The 11,878-nt window shown below is 35.6% G+C and overlaps 1 protein-coding gene and 1 pseudogene across 2 annotated transcripts; one reads left to right on the plus strand and one right to left on the minus strand.

The window, feature by feature from the left end:
* Positions 1–270: 270 nt before the first annotated feature.
* On the minus strand, positions 271–2,452 carry LOC145568244 (uncharacterized). Its single transcript, XM_081627676.1, has 3 exons — positions 2,337–2,452; positions 878–1,945; positions 271–508 (listed from the first exon to the last, which is right to left on the minus strand). Exon 2 carries the CDS (start codon positions 1,940–1,942, stop codon positions 878–880), a length of 1,065 nt encoding a protein of 354 aa, XP_081483802.1. The 5' UTR covers positions 1,943–1,945; positions 2,337–2,452; the 3' UTR covers positions 271–508.
* Positions 2,453–3,880: 1,428 nt separating this feature from the next.
* Positions 3,881–11,066, plus strand: LOC145568245 (4-hydroxy-tetrahydrodipicolinate reductase 2, chloroplastic-like; annotated as a pseudogene). Its single transcript, XR_014095796.1, has 8 exons — positions 3,881–4,082; positions 6,816–7,053; positions 8,077–8,210; positions 8,300–8,374; positions 8,755–8,856; positions 9,814–9,923; positions 10,039–10,126; positions 10,803–11,066. The product of XR_014095796.1 is annotated as a 4-hydroxy-tetrahydrodipicolinate reductase 2, chloroplastic-like (transcript).
* The last annotated feature ends 812 nt before the right edge of the window (positions 11,067–11,878 follow it).

The following is an 11,878-nucleotide window of genomic DNA, read 5'->3' on the forward strand; positions in this document are numbered from 1 at the left end:
ATATATATATATATATATATATATATATATATATATATATATATATATATATTGTGGTAAAAGTTAAAAAATCTCATTTTTAATATTGGCCCAAATATTCACAATGAGGCAAAAAAAAGGAATAAGGGGAGTACCTAATAAGTTACAACCTATGGTGTTACAAGACTTACAACCTATGGTATGATAAACCCGTTCAACAAGCTACAATAGAGGATAAAAAGAAACAAGAATAGAGGCAAAAAGAATTAACTAAGCTTTGGTGTACTCTGAAGTCCTTAAATAAAAACACATTAATTAATTAATAGTATATCAAACAGAGATCTGAAGTCCTTAAATAAATACACATTAATAAATTAATAGTATATCAAACAGGGATAACTAAGCCGCTTACAGAAACAACCAGGGGCTGGATTACTATGGCAACGCATATTATAGCACAGAGGCAAAGGTAAAGACCAGCCAAGACGACAGCCCTCAGATATATATAGATATTTCAGCAACCCAAGCCCTGCATACAATAACATTTACTTTATTATAAAAAGGATGGGTTGTATTTTTACATATCCAACCTAAAGAAGTTGATCACAGGTAACACTATCACTATCACTATCACTATCACAATCATCATTGAATTTAGAGATGTGCATTCATGTTTTTAAGGGTTCGGATTATGTCGGGTTTGATTTTGAGTCCACAGCCTGTGAAGCTAAATTTTAAGTGAGGTGGGTTGGAACTATTTTGCATGCGTCTAATGGAGCTACACCTAACAGTAGTTTATACTTGTTGAAACCATATTAAAACAAGACTACAAAGAATGGTAACACTTAATTGATTAACCTTTAGAGCTAAAACAAAATGTGGTATAAGTAAGAATTACCTAAAGCACTAAGAAACGGATGGGTTCCATGTGCGTTTTCAAGGAAAAGCAGTTGACAGCAACAGGAGTGACAAGAACCACAGTAGGAGTAGTGCGCTTAACTCTGAACTTGACAAACTGAATATTGCATTTGGAAGCCTTACCTTTGGAACCCTTAGCTTCCACAGAAAAGGGGTAGGCAGTGGCCAAGCAAAACATATCCTTGCCCAAATGAAGCATGTCTGTGAACTCAGAGACACAAATACTGACAGGAAAATAAGCAGAATACACAACTTTCAACCATGACTTGGTCAATATATCATAGGCAATAATGCAGTCACGCGACAGCATGGTCCCGGTATGGGAATACAGGACACCATCAGCTAAAGCTGTAGCAGGCCACCAGGTAAAGAAATTATGAGCAAAGCAATCCCATGTTTCAGTGGCAGGGTAATAAGCATAAAGAGCACGAGCATCATCAAAATGCACGAGAAGACGTTGATTGTTTTCATCAGGAATCACAGGAGAAGAGACGCGGAAACGCTCCACAGGAAGATCAGTAGGTGGTTGGGGCAAGGGCTTCCACTCCCCAGCATCAGGAGTAAACTCCTCGCCGATACACAACTCAGTCGCTGAACCTCCCAAAGCATATATTTTACCCCCAAGAGAAGCGCAAGACAGAGCCATCCGGCGGTGGTTCATGACAGGGGCACTCATCCATCTAATGGACTCGGACTTTGATCCACAAGGATCACACTCATCCTCATCGTCGCACTGGTTAAGCAGTGAAAGTGCATGTGATTTGGTCAAGAATAAAGCAGATGCACCCAGGTGAATGTGGTGGTCTGAGCCACGGAAAAAATCATAATCTGCTTTGGTATCACCACCAAAATTATAGATCAAAGGTCCCAAACGGACTGCACTACCTAATCCAATTTCGTTCAACAGTGTGGCAATAGGAGTTTTCCGAATTTTCTCTGCTTTCAAATCCATCACATAAAAACCAGACTGACATCGTCCAAGCATAAATTCTGCTAAGATCACTTCTTTCCCTTCAGAACATGAATGCATCCTCTTTTCTTCCATTTCCTTCAAAAAAAAATCAAGTGCACCTGCTTTCAGTTTACCATCAATTCAAACAATTATGCAACAATGGCGGATATTAAGACTAGAAATTAAAAACCAACAATTCATCCATCTACCTCTACCGGAGAGGGGAATCAAGCCCCCTGAGCTAAAAGTTCCGATTTCATAATTTGATCTTTACCTTAAAGGGTTATGCAATGTATTGAAACCAAATTTGATTCAATTATCAAATAAAGCTCTTGTTTTTAAGGAGAAGCTGGATTTGATACTTCCAATCCTAACATTAGAGGCAAATTTTATCCAAATACCAGATAAAGCTCATATTTTTAGGGAGAAACTGGATTGACGAATGTGAAATTGAAATTCGATGATTACAAAAAGAAAAACATCTTACCTCAGAAGCTGCATCAATGGCAGATATAAATATCAGAAGCCACCTCAGTGAAGAACGTGGAGTGCGCTTCAATAGCAGACTGAAAGGGGAGAAAGAAATAACGCAGGAGTGTGCCAGTGTGGTGTCTGGTGTTACACCTTATTTTCATAACCACCTTATTTTTTATACTCCTTCTGCTAGGGTGTGGTGCTCCAAACTTATAATAATCCGACCCGTTTGACTCGACCCATGACCCGATAATAAAAAAAAAGTAAGGAGATATTGTGTGTAAAGGTCTGATTTGATTTCATAATAATTTCTCACTCTTTTTTTTGGTGTTTTGAGGAGCCACAGGGAAGGGGGTGAGATTCGATCCCAAGATCTCTAGAAATCGGGAAGGAAAATCTAACCACTTAAACTATCCCTCACTCTTATATTTTTTCACTCTTAATGGATACAAATTTTCATTATTTCCATTGAAATACACAATTAGTCAATTACACACACTTATCAATAGGTACATGACTATACATGTCCCGTATTCGCTAATTTCTAAATTTTTTAACCAAATAAATTTAAAATATTACCACAAATTACCCGAGCACTCTAATAACTAATTGGACATACGTGTCATTGCCATACATTCTTATAATATTGTCATACATTCATATAATATTGCCATAATTCTCTTAATTATAATAATTAGCTTGAATCTACATAAGTTAACTACAAGTGCATGAGAAGTGAGCTGGGTAGGGAATGAGAGGCGGGCTAGTGGGATATGGAGAGGGTTTAGTCTAAAATATATTACCCGACTTATCACTCATAATGGGTACAAATTTTACCTCATCCTTGTTCTATCACCCGCCAAACCTCTATGGCTCTATCCATCCCTAAGGGAGATGGGTGACTCTCTTATTTGATCCGCCCACTAATAACCATAATTACTATGCCTTCAACCAATACAAAGTTATTAGGCAAACGTAAAACTCTTCTAATTGCTCCTTTCTAGTTCATTCCATATCAAATCTAACAAGTTTCAATTACTCAATCAATTTTAATACTTTTCCAATTAGGTACAATCAATTTTAATAATTTCACAAGTCCTAATAAAATTATAGAAAATCACTTGCTATTTTGAAATGAATCGAGAATTTGACGTAAAGCCTTCCTGATTCTTCTACTCGTATTATGTTGGACCAGACTAGTGAACCTAGCCATTAGCCGCCTAGCCGGGGATGCTTAATTGGCTAATTGCTAATGATGCTTAATTGGCTAATTGCTAATTATCTTATATAGCACATTAAGCTAACAAGTACGGAGTATTAGCCAACCTTAAAATTTGCTACTAGTAATTTTTTTTTTCTTTGTTTAATTTCTCTGGCTTTCTCCCTGCACGGCTGCACTGTCCCAAATTAGGTTTTTTTCTATTTCCGTTTTTACTGTTGTAAGCACAAATTATTCTTGGGTTTGTTTCTTCAACTCATTTCATTGGTATATAATCTGTAAATTTACTTAGTAAAGATTGCATTTTTAATTTTTTTTGGTTGCAGGTTAAAAGATAAATGGCATTTGCAGTTAAAGTTCCTGTGAATTTGAGCATTTTTTTCACAATGCAAATTTGGGAGATTTTCTGGGAATAAATTTAGAAATTCTGGGTTTAAAAATGGGCGTAGTTTGTTTGTTTCAGCAGCAATGTCAGGCAGCCCTGCCCCAAATGTCGAAAATCTTTCTATCAAGTTCAAAGATATTGGATTGCCCCTTATGGTATAAACCCTCTACTTTTTTCTTAATTAATTGATGTTTAATTTGTAATTCTTGTACTTGCTATCATGTTTAATTGATATATTTAATTTGTAATTCTTGTAATTGCTGTGATGTTAAATTGCTAAAGTGGGTTCGTGTTGTAAATTGATATATATATTTTCTGAGAAACTGTTGAAATTACTGATTTTCGAGCCCCAGAAATGTATACTTGACCTATGTTTTGAGGATGGAAGGAGTGTAGGAGTTTTACTTAGCTGTATAAACCATCAATTGTTATGTATAGGTGCTTATATCAATTTATCAAGACTTGAGTTATAACACATTTATCTCATTTGTAGAATGGTAGTACTATATAACATTTTATTTCTTCCACCTGTATATGAGTAATTTACAATGGATATAAGACCTGATGTTTGCTGTTTAGATTCCTAGTGATACCCTGCCGTCAAAACAATTAGATGAATGAAAAGTTGTCGCAACTCAATGTTGAAATGTTATCGTGATTGTCACTTGTATGTGTCTGTTACTTCCTCGCGATTGTAACTTACATTTGTGCTCTGATAAAATATGAGAGGATGGTGAATGAGTGTGGATGCTGAGATTGGAACTGGCTATATTCAGGGTGTTCTCAGTGCTTTTCAAATGACATAAGGAAGGGGAGAGAGGTATACCTTTTTGTATCAGTGTGTTTCGGTGTTAATATTTAGATACGAGTCCATAAGACTGCAATGGGGGGATGTATAGAGTTCAAGAGACATGGGGGCAGAATCTTCAACTTTACCACACAATTTAATTTTTTCTTCTTTTTATTTTATTTTTTTATTTTATTTTATTATCTCGGCATCCTTAACATGGGTAGTGGGACTGGCTATAGAGAATGGCTTTTTGAAATTTGAGTCTTACCTTTGATGCTGGAGGACAATTATAAGTTTATTCAATGTATGTTCTATGAAGCTTTCTGATTGATATCTTAGGTGTAAGCAAAGCTCTCTGATTACACAACTAGATTGTTTTTTATGTTGTGTTTGGTATTCCTTTACTAATTGAAGCAATTGATCTGATTCTTTGCTGTATCGGTTTTGTTGGAATTTTTTGAAATGACCTAATGGCCTGTTTGGAAACCAGAATTTCATTTGAAATTCTGGATTTGGCCCAATTACCTTGTTTGGATGTGCTTGGAATTTGGGAATTGGATTTGGCCCAATTCCAAGATTTTGAAGACATAAGTTTATTTTGTTAAAATTGAAATTCCAACTCTAAACCCATCATTTCAAATTCCAACATTGAATAAAAAAAAATTAAAAAAAAAATTAAAAAAAAAAAAAAAATATTAACCAACTCTTTTTCTACTGCCTCGATTTCCCATTTCTCTAGCTTGGCTCCCAATTTTCTCTCTCCTCCATTGAAGCAGGTTATATCCTCCATGATTTTTTTTTCCTCCATTAAAATGTACTCTCGACCCTCCATTGAAGCGGTGCGTGAGTTTTTCTTCCATTGAAGCCTTTTCTTCATCCTCATCCTTTTTCATGATTATATTTCCCCACCCGTAACAATTGACGGCATATTTTTATCAGAACTTCATAGACGGTCGGGATTATGAATCTAGAGCACGGTCTGGACAATAGCAGCAGCATCCGCACGATTTTCCGTCGTTACTCCAGTAAGGCAGTAACTTCTCTGACATTTATAGATGATTTCTTGGGAGAAATTGCGACAAAGTTAGGGTTCTGGTGAGAGGCGATTGGCGGCAAGTTGAAGCTGTTGTTGATGATGATCTGATCATGAGTTGAAGCTATCGTTGATGATGATTCAATCACCTTCACCATTTTCGATAGTAATGTTGAACAAGAATTCATGCCTCAAACTACATAAAAATGGCGTATTATTCTAAAAAATACAATGAATTTCAAATAAATTAAATTGAAATTCAGAATTTTCCCAAACAAAATATTTGGATTTGAAAGTCTGTAATTGAAATTTCAGATTTGAAATTCCAAATTTGAAATGAAATGTTAGTATCCAAACACTACCTAAGTGTTTTGACATTAGAATCTTCTGGAAGATGTTGGTTGCTTGACTGATCCAAGGAGTTTGCATCATGCTTATCTAATGGTCCCTAGCTCCCTATAATGTAAAGGAAGTTGTTGAAATACCAATCTGATCCCTGTCCATTTATGGGTTTTCTTCTTGCACCTGTTACAAAGTAACCATGGGAAATAGGTACACTTTGGTGTTAGAATATCTGTTAGCCCCCTTCGATTGACTATCACGGGGGTCTCATTAGTGAACCACATAAAACCTGTGTTCTTGTTTTTGTTGGCTTCGTTAATCTTTCTTGCATCCGTTATAACATGTGGATTATGGCATGCTCTAATTCCTAGATTTCCAAAGCTTAGCATCAATTTAATGTCTTGATGAATTATAAAACATCAATGTTAACATCTAGAAAAATATAATAATAATGCTTAGATGCAGAACACAAATACCTATAACAATGTGGTCAGCTATTGATTATTTTTTTGGAGCTACTTAAAGGAAATCAAATATAGCTATCTTTAATTGTTTTTCATTCGACGGAAGTTGACAGAATTATATAGTCATTGCTCTGCTATTATTTGTTGTTTTTAGAGATGGCATTTCATTTTTATGTGAATATCATGGTTGTAACAAAATCATGTGTTAGGCAGATATATTTTCTTAGAACCTTTGTTCTATGTGATTTTTTTATTGTAGGTCAATAGTTGCATGGGGAAAATGGGAAAGGCAGTTATTGAAGCAGCAGCTAATGCTGGACTTCATATTGTTCCTGTATCATTTGGTGCTCAGGAAGAAAGTGGGCAGCTTGTCCAAGTGGGGGGTAAAGAAATTCAGGTCTACAGTCCTTCAGAAAGAGAAGATATCCTTGCTTCTGTCTATGATGAATATCCTGAGCTGATTGTGGTAGACTATACTGTGCCGACTGCAGTTAATGGTATGCAGAACATGTGAAAATTGGCAACTTATAATTCGGTTTCTTTTCTCTTAAAAGCGCTGAATGGGGTGAACTCTTTGATAATTGACACCATCTGAACTTAATCATGTTACTAGAAGATTAAAGAAGCCCCCGTTGTAAATAATTGGCTGTAAAATAACAGGTTTACACCTTCAATGTGGATGCTTCCTTGTTGACGAGCAATCATCAATCATTATCTTATGTGCAATACCTCATCTCTTTAGTTATGTGCGATCAAAATAAAGAATTTGAATTTTCTTTTTCTTTTTCTTTTTCTTTTTCTTTGCTATCTTGCATTTGACTATTTTGTTTAATAATCAATGTTTTGTTTAATAATCAATGTGTGATCATTAGGTTTTCAATATTTGTCATGTCTTGGTTTAATCATATCATTCTATCTATATTGAGTTCTCACTTTCTGCTGAATACTTGTTTCATGCATACATATTCTTTGTTATCCTGGGAATTTTTACTTTATTGAAATTTTCAGTTTGTATGCGATTTGTGTGTGTGCGCGCGCTCGCAGGTGTGTGTGTGTGTGTGTGTGCTTTCAAGGGTGATGCTACGTTTCTTCTATCTTATTTGTCTAGTATGTTGTCTTAGACAAGGTCACAGGAGACTATCATCATATTTGTTTAAGATGATGTATTGAACAAGGTCATGGGAGATATTCAGGTTTCTAATCATACGTGGATTTGACCAGTGAAACTTCAAACCAAGCTCTCTACCCTTTTGTTTCTATAGATATGCAACAATTTTGTTGGCCAGCGGTTAAGCTAGATGCAGAAAGACAGAACCCTATTGCAAACATTATAAAAATGTGCCATAAATGTTATGGCCTGATTGTTGAATAATTTCGAGCTAGACTCAAAGTTGCTAATGTTTATTTCAATATGTAGAAGGCTCTATGATAACAATATTGTTGAAGAAGTATCCAATCAGCTTTGATTCTTGGAAACACCTTCTAGTTTGAATGATATTTTTGTATAACTTGGTATGCAGACAATGCAGAGTTGTATTGCAAAATTGGGGTGCCATTTGTGATTGGAACCACTGGTGGAGATAGGGAGAGACTCCATAAGACTGTGTTGGACTCAAAAAATTATGCTGTCATATCACCGCAGATGGGAAAGCAGGTGTTCATTTATAGTCCTGTAGCCTAAGCCAGTTTCAGAATATCTATTGTCGTTTTCTTCACTGGATATCTAAACCCTTGGCTTTTAAGGTTGTGGCATTTCTTGCAGCCATGGAAATTATGGCGGAACAATTCCCTGGAGCCTTTTCTGGATATTCTCTTCAGGTATTTCCTCTCATGCTCTCTCTGATGCATACAAAAACTTTTTTTATTAGCTGGTTTCAGCATTCACAACAAGTCCCATTTACTGTTTGTCTGGAGCAAGTTTCCATTTCAATATCATGTGCATGCATTGGCAAACTCATTTGTGATATTTTTGAGTACTTAAAGTCTTAAAGATGGATGTACTTTTTTGTTGATACTGACCAATCTGAAAGCAGTCTGATTCAAGCAGTGTCAGACTCATATCCGTTATCTGATGTGTGGTTGAGTATTGTCTGCCAGTTGTGAGTTTGATTCTGCTGTTGCCTCGTCATATATATAAGTTAGATGGCATGGTTTGACTGCTGAATTATTGGATATGACTGATACCTTGTGTTTTGAAGGTCATGGAGTCTCATCAAGCCAACAAAAAGGATGCATCTGGGACTGCTAAGGCTGTTATCTCATGCTTTCAGAAGCTTGGAGTGGACTTTGATATGGATCAGGTAGGTGTCTCTTGTACACAGGGGTTAATTACTTTGGTGAACCCTTTTTTATTTTGACCAATTTACTTTTCAATAGTCCTTTGGATGACTATTTGATCCCAGCAGCAAGTTAGGGAAATCCAAATCATCTTTCTGATAACATCATATTACTTTCACATGGATAATTAACATTACTAACTATCCTTGAATTTGACTTTTTACACCTCTTCTTGTATTTTTATTGGATTTGTTATGACATGCGTATATATTCACTTATTTAATCTCATTCAACCTTGACCTTCTTTCTGATCTCTGTTTTAGTTTGTTATGAATGTACGGAGTGTTACGCTTTATCTTATTTTATTTTTTTAATTGTGTGTGTGTTGGGGGGATGGGGTGGGGTGAGGGGTTGTGCATGGAGACATGGAGCTGTTAATTTTACGTTTGGACCTGGGAATACATAAATGGAGAATGATAAGCAAGTTTGTACTGTAGTTTACTACCTTAAGCTCTAAAACTCCATGCTTCTTTGTTAGGTAGGAACACAAGAAGAGAGATTGGTTCTGAATGCTTTCTGAGCCTGCATCTTCCCTTATGCTAGTCCTGTGCACCTTGCAACAGCGTAGCTCATAAAATTGTTAATATGAAGTATAAGATGATTTAAACTGACAATTTGTGGAACCTTTTATTTTCTTTTCTTTTTGTGATTTTCTCAAAAACTCTTCAGCTTATGATCATCAACTTCAAATCATAGTAAGGTTATTGCTTTACTAAACATAATATTTCGTATATTGCAAATTTGCAATATATGTGTTTAGAACTTTAGAATACCTGTGGAGCTTTCTTAGAGGCTCATTAACATCATCTAAAGAACCTTAATTGTCCTTGTGTGATTTGAGTTGCTGTCATCATCATTTACATTTGATCATAATGTGATTTTTTTTCCTTCTTCTGATCATTCACTCGTATTCTTATCAGATACAACTAATACGGGATCCAGAGCTGCAAGTTGAGATGGTTGGTGTCCCGAAAGAACATGTTTCTGGTCATGCATTCCACATGTACCACCTAACGTCTCCTGACCAAACGTACACCTAACGTCTCCTGACCAAACGTAAAGCTGCACTTCACTCTCACCTATTTTAGATCTATGCTTAATCTATTCCTACTAAAGAGTTTGGCGCTTTTTGGTTTCTTCTTTAGGGTATCATTTGAGTTTCAGCATAATGTGTGTGGAAGGTCTATATATGCTGAGGGTACTGTCGATGCTGCACTTTTCCTGGCAAAGAAGGTAAATTGCTTCTTTTGTTCAAATGTTTCATTTTTCTTCACTCTTTATGATGTTAAATAAATGGACATTGAGGTGATTTAATTTCAAATTACTCTCAAAATATGATTGTGCATGTTGTGGAAAGGAAATTTCTCTCATACAAATGAAATTCTCATTCTAGGCCTATCTCATACCTACCTTGTAATTTGTATCTGGAGTTTGAGGATTTTTTTCCTCCTCCCTAAGGGCTGGGAAGATTGGTTAAGGAGTTATGTAACAAATGTTGTTGAATTACGCAATATGGAGGTGGGGATCAGTTACTAGTTTGGAACTTGGCTCCAAGAGCTGCAGAATGAGTTTTTTTTTAGTATGCTATATGAGGTAATAAGCGTACCTGTTTTTCGGTGCAAGTATGGTACCCGGGTTGTTATGGAGTATTATATGGTTGTTGGATTGAATGATTGATTGCTAGTTTGTATCCATTTTTCCGAGTAACATAGCTGTTAATATGAAATTCTGAAATCGAGAACTTATTGTATTGGCGTATCAATCTAAAGAAATTTAGAGTTGAAATTCTACTTTCAAAACACAGTTTTCTGGCATCAAAATAGGTTGCTGAACTTGATTTCCTTTATGTTTTTTGCTGTAATATTGATGTTGCATAAACCCATGAGGACTGACATCGCAGTTGGTACAGGTTCAATCCAAGGCTACAAAACGGATATACAATATGATTGATGTCTTGCGTGAAGGCAACATGCGATGATATGTCTGAACTGTTGCGATACTTAGAGATCGTTAGCAACTCAGTTCAATGGTTCACATTTTCCTACTTTGTACCATTTAGAACGAGATATCTTTGTTGGGTAGCATGTATGATGTATCTGTAGGGAATTAGATTCACAGGCTTGAGCATATTTTTGTAGTTTAGGGTGTTAAGTTGCCTTTATGATCCAGAATACATGGGAAGGCCCAAGATATTTGGGCTTGGGCCGAAGAATTTTTATTAAAGACTTATATATTAAGTGTTAAACTACTACTTTACTCACCAATCTCTTCAACTATGAAATAAATTCAAGACAGAGTTAGTAATAATTTGATGGGTAATTAGGAATCCTTACGTAATATGGTTATTGGTTATCTAATTGAAGATAATATGTGTGTCCGAGCATAGTAGGAGTTTATTTGAGGACGGAGGAAGTATACGTTTTTAGATTGGCGACAATGTCCCAACCTAGTTTAGGGAGAGATGGACCGGTATCCATGACAAAAGTACTTCGGATTGGGCTTATTAAGCAGTACGACTTATCTTGTCTAAAAGAATGGCATCAAACTTAAGAGCTAAATTTACTCAAATTAGTAATAGCATAATGACATTGTCTATGCACTTTAAATGTATGATCCTGCTTAATGACTCAACCTTCCATTTAATTTCTTGGAAATTATTGTATGTTTGCTCTAATGTATAGTGAAGATATGACAAGTAAAGCATCTTAAACCAATATTTTCCCTAATTCAATGTATGAAATTTGGATACCCTTCCAAGCTTCCTAAAAGACTGTTAATTTCTCTTAATGACACCCTTTTTTCTCCAAGCCATAAAAAAAGTTTACTTTATGCTTATTCAAATTAGTGTGAATCACTCTATTCACATTGCTTTTTATCTTGAAGTCTTCTTTTCCCTTCTTAAAATCTGTAACGTTAGATGTCAATTCCTACACTGGATAATTTTAGGTTGTATTAAAGTCGATTTCTTTTAGGGTTTAAAGCTAG

Source organism: Chenopodium album, chromosome 11, assembly GCF_948465745.1.
Source record: "Chenopodium album chromosome 11, dcCheAlbu1.1, whole genome shotgun sequence".
NCBI classification, from domain to species: Eukaryota; Viridiplantae; Streptophyta; class Magnoliopsida; order Caryophyllales; family Amaranthaceae; genus Chenopodium; species Chenopodium album.

Bases quoted from the DNA above. Each gene is read 5' to 3' on its own strand.
- LOC145568244 (XM_081627676.1), bottom strand. From the start codon at position 1,942: ATGGAAGAAAAGAGGATGCATTCATGTTCTGAAGGGAAAGAAGTGATC.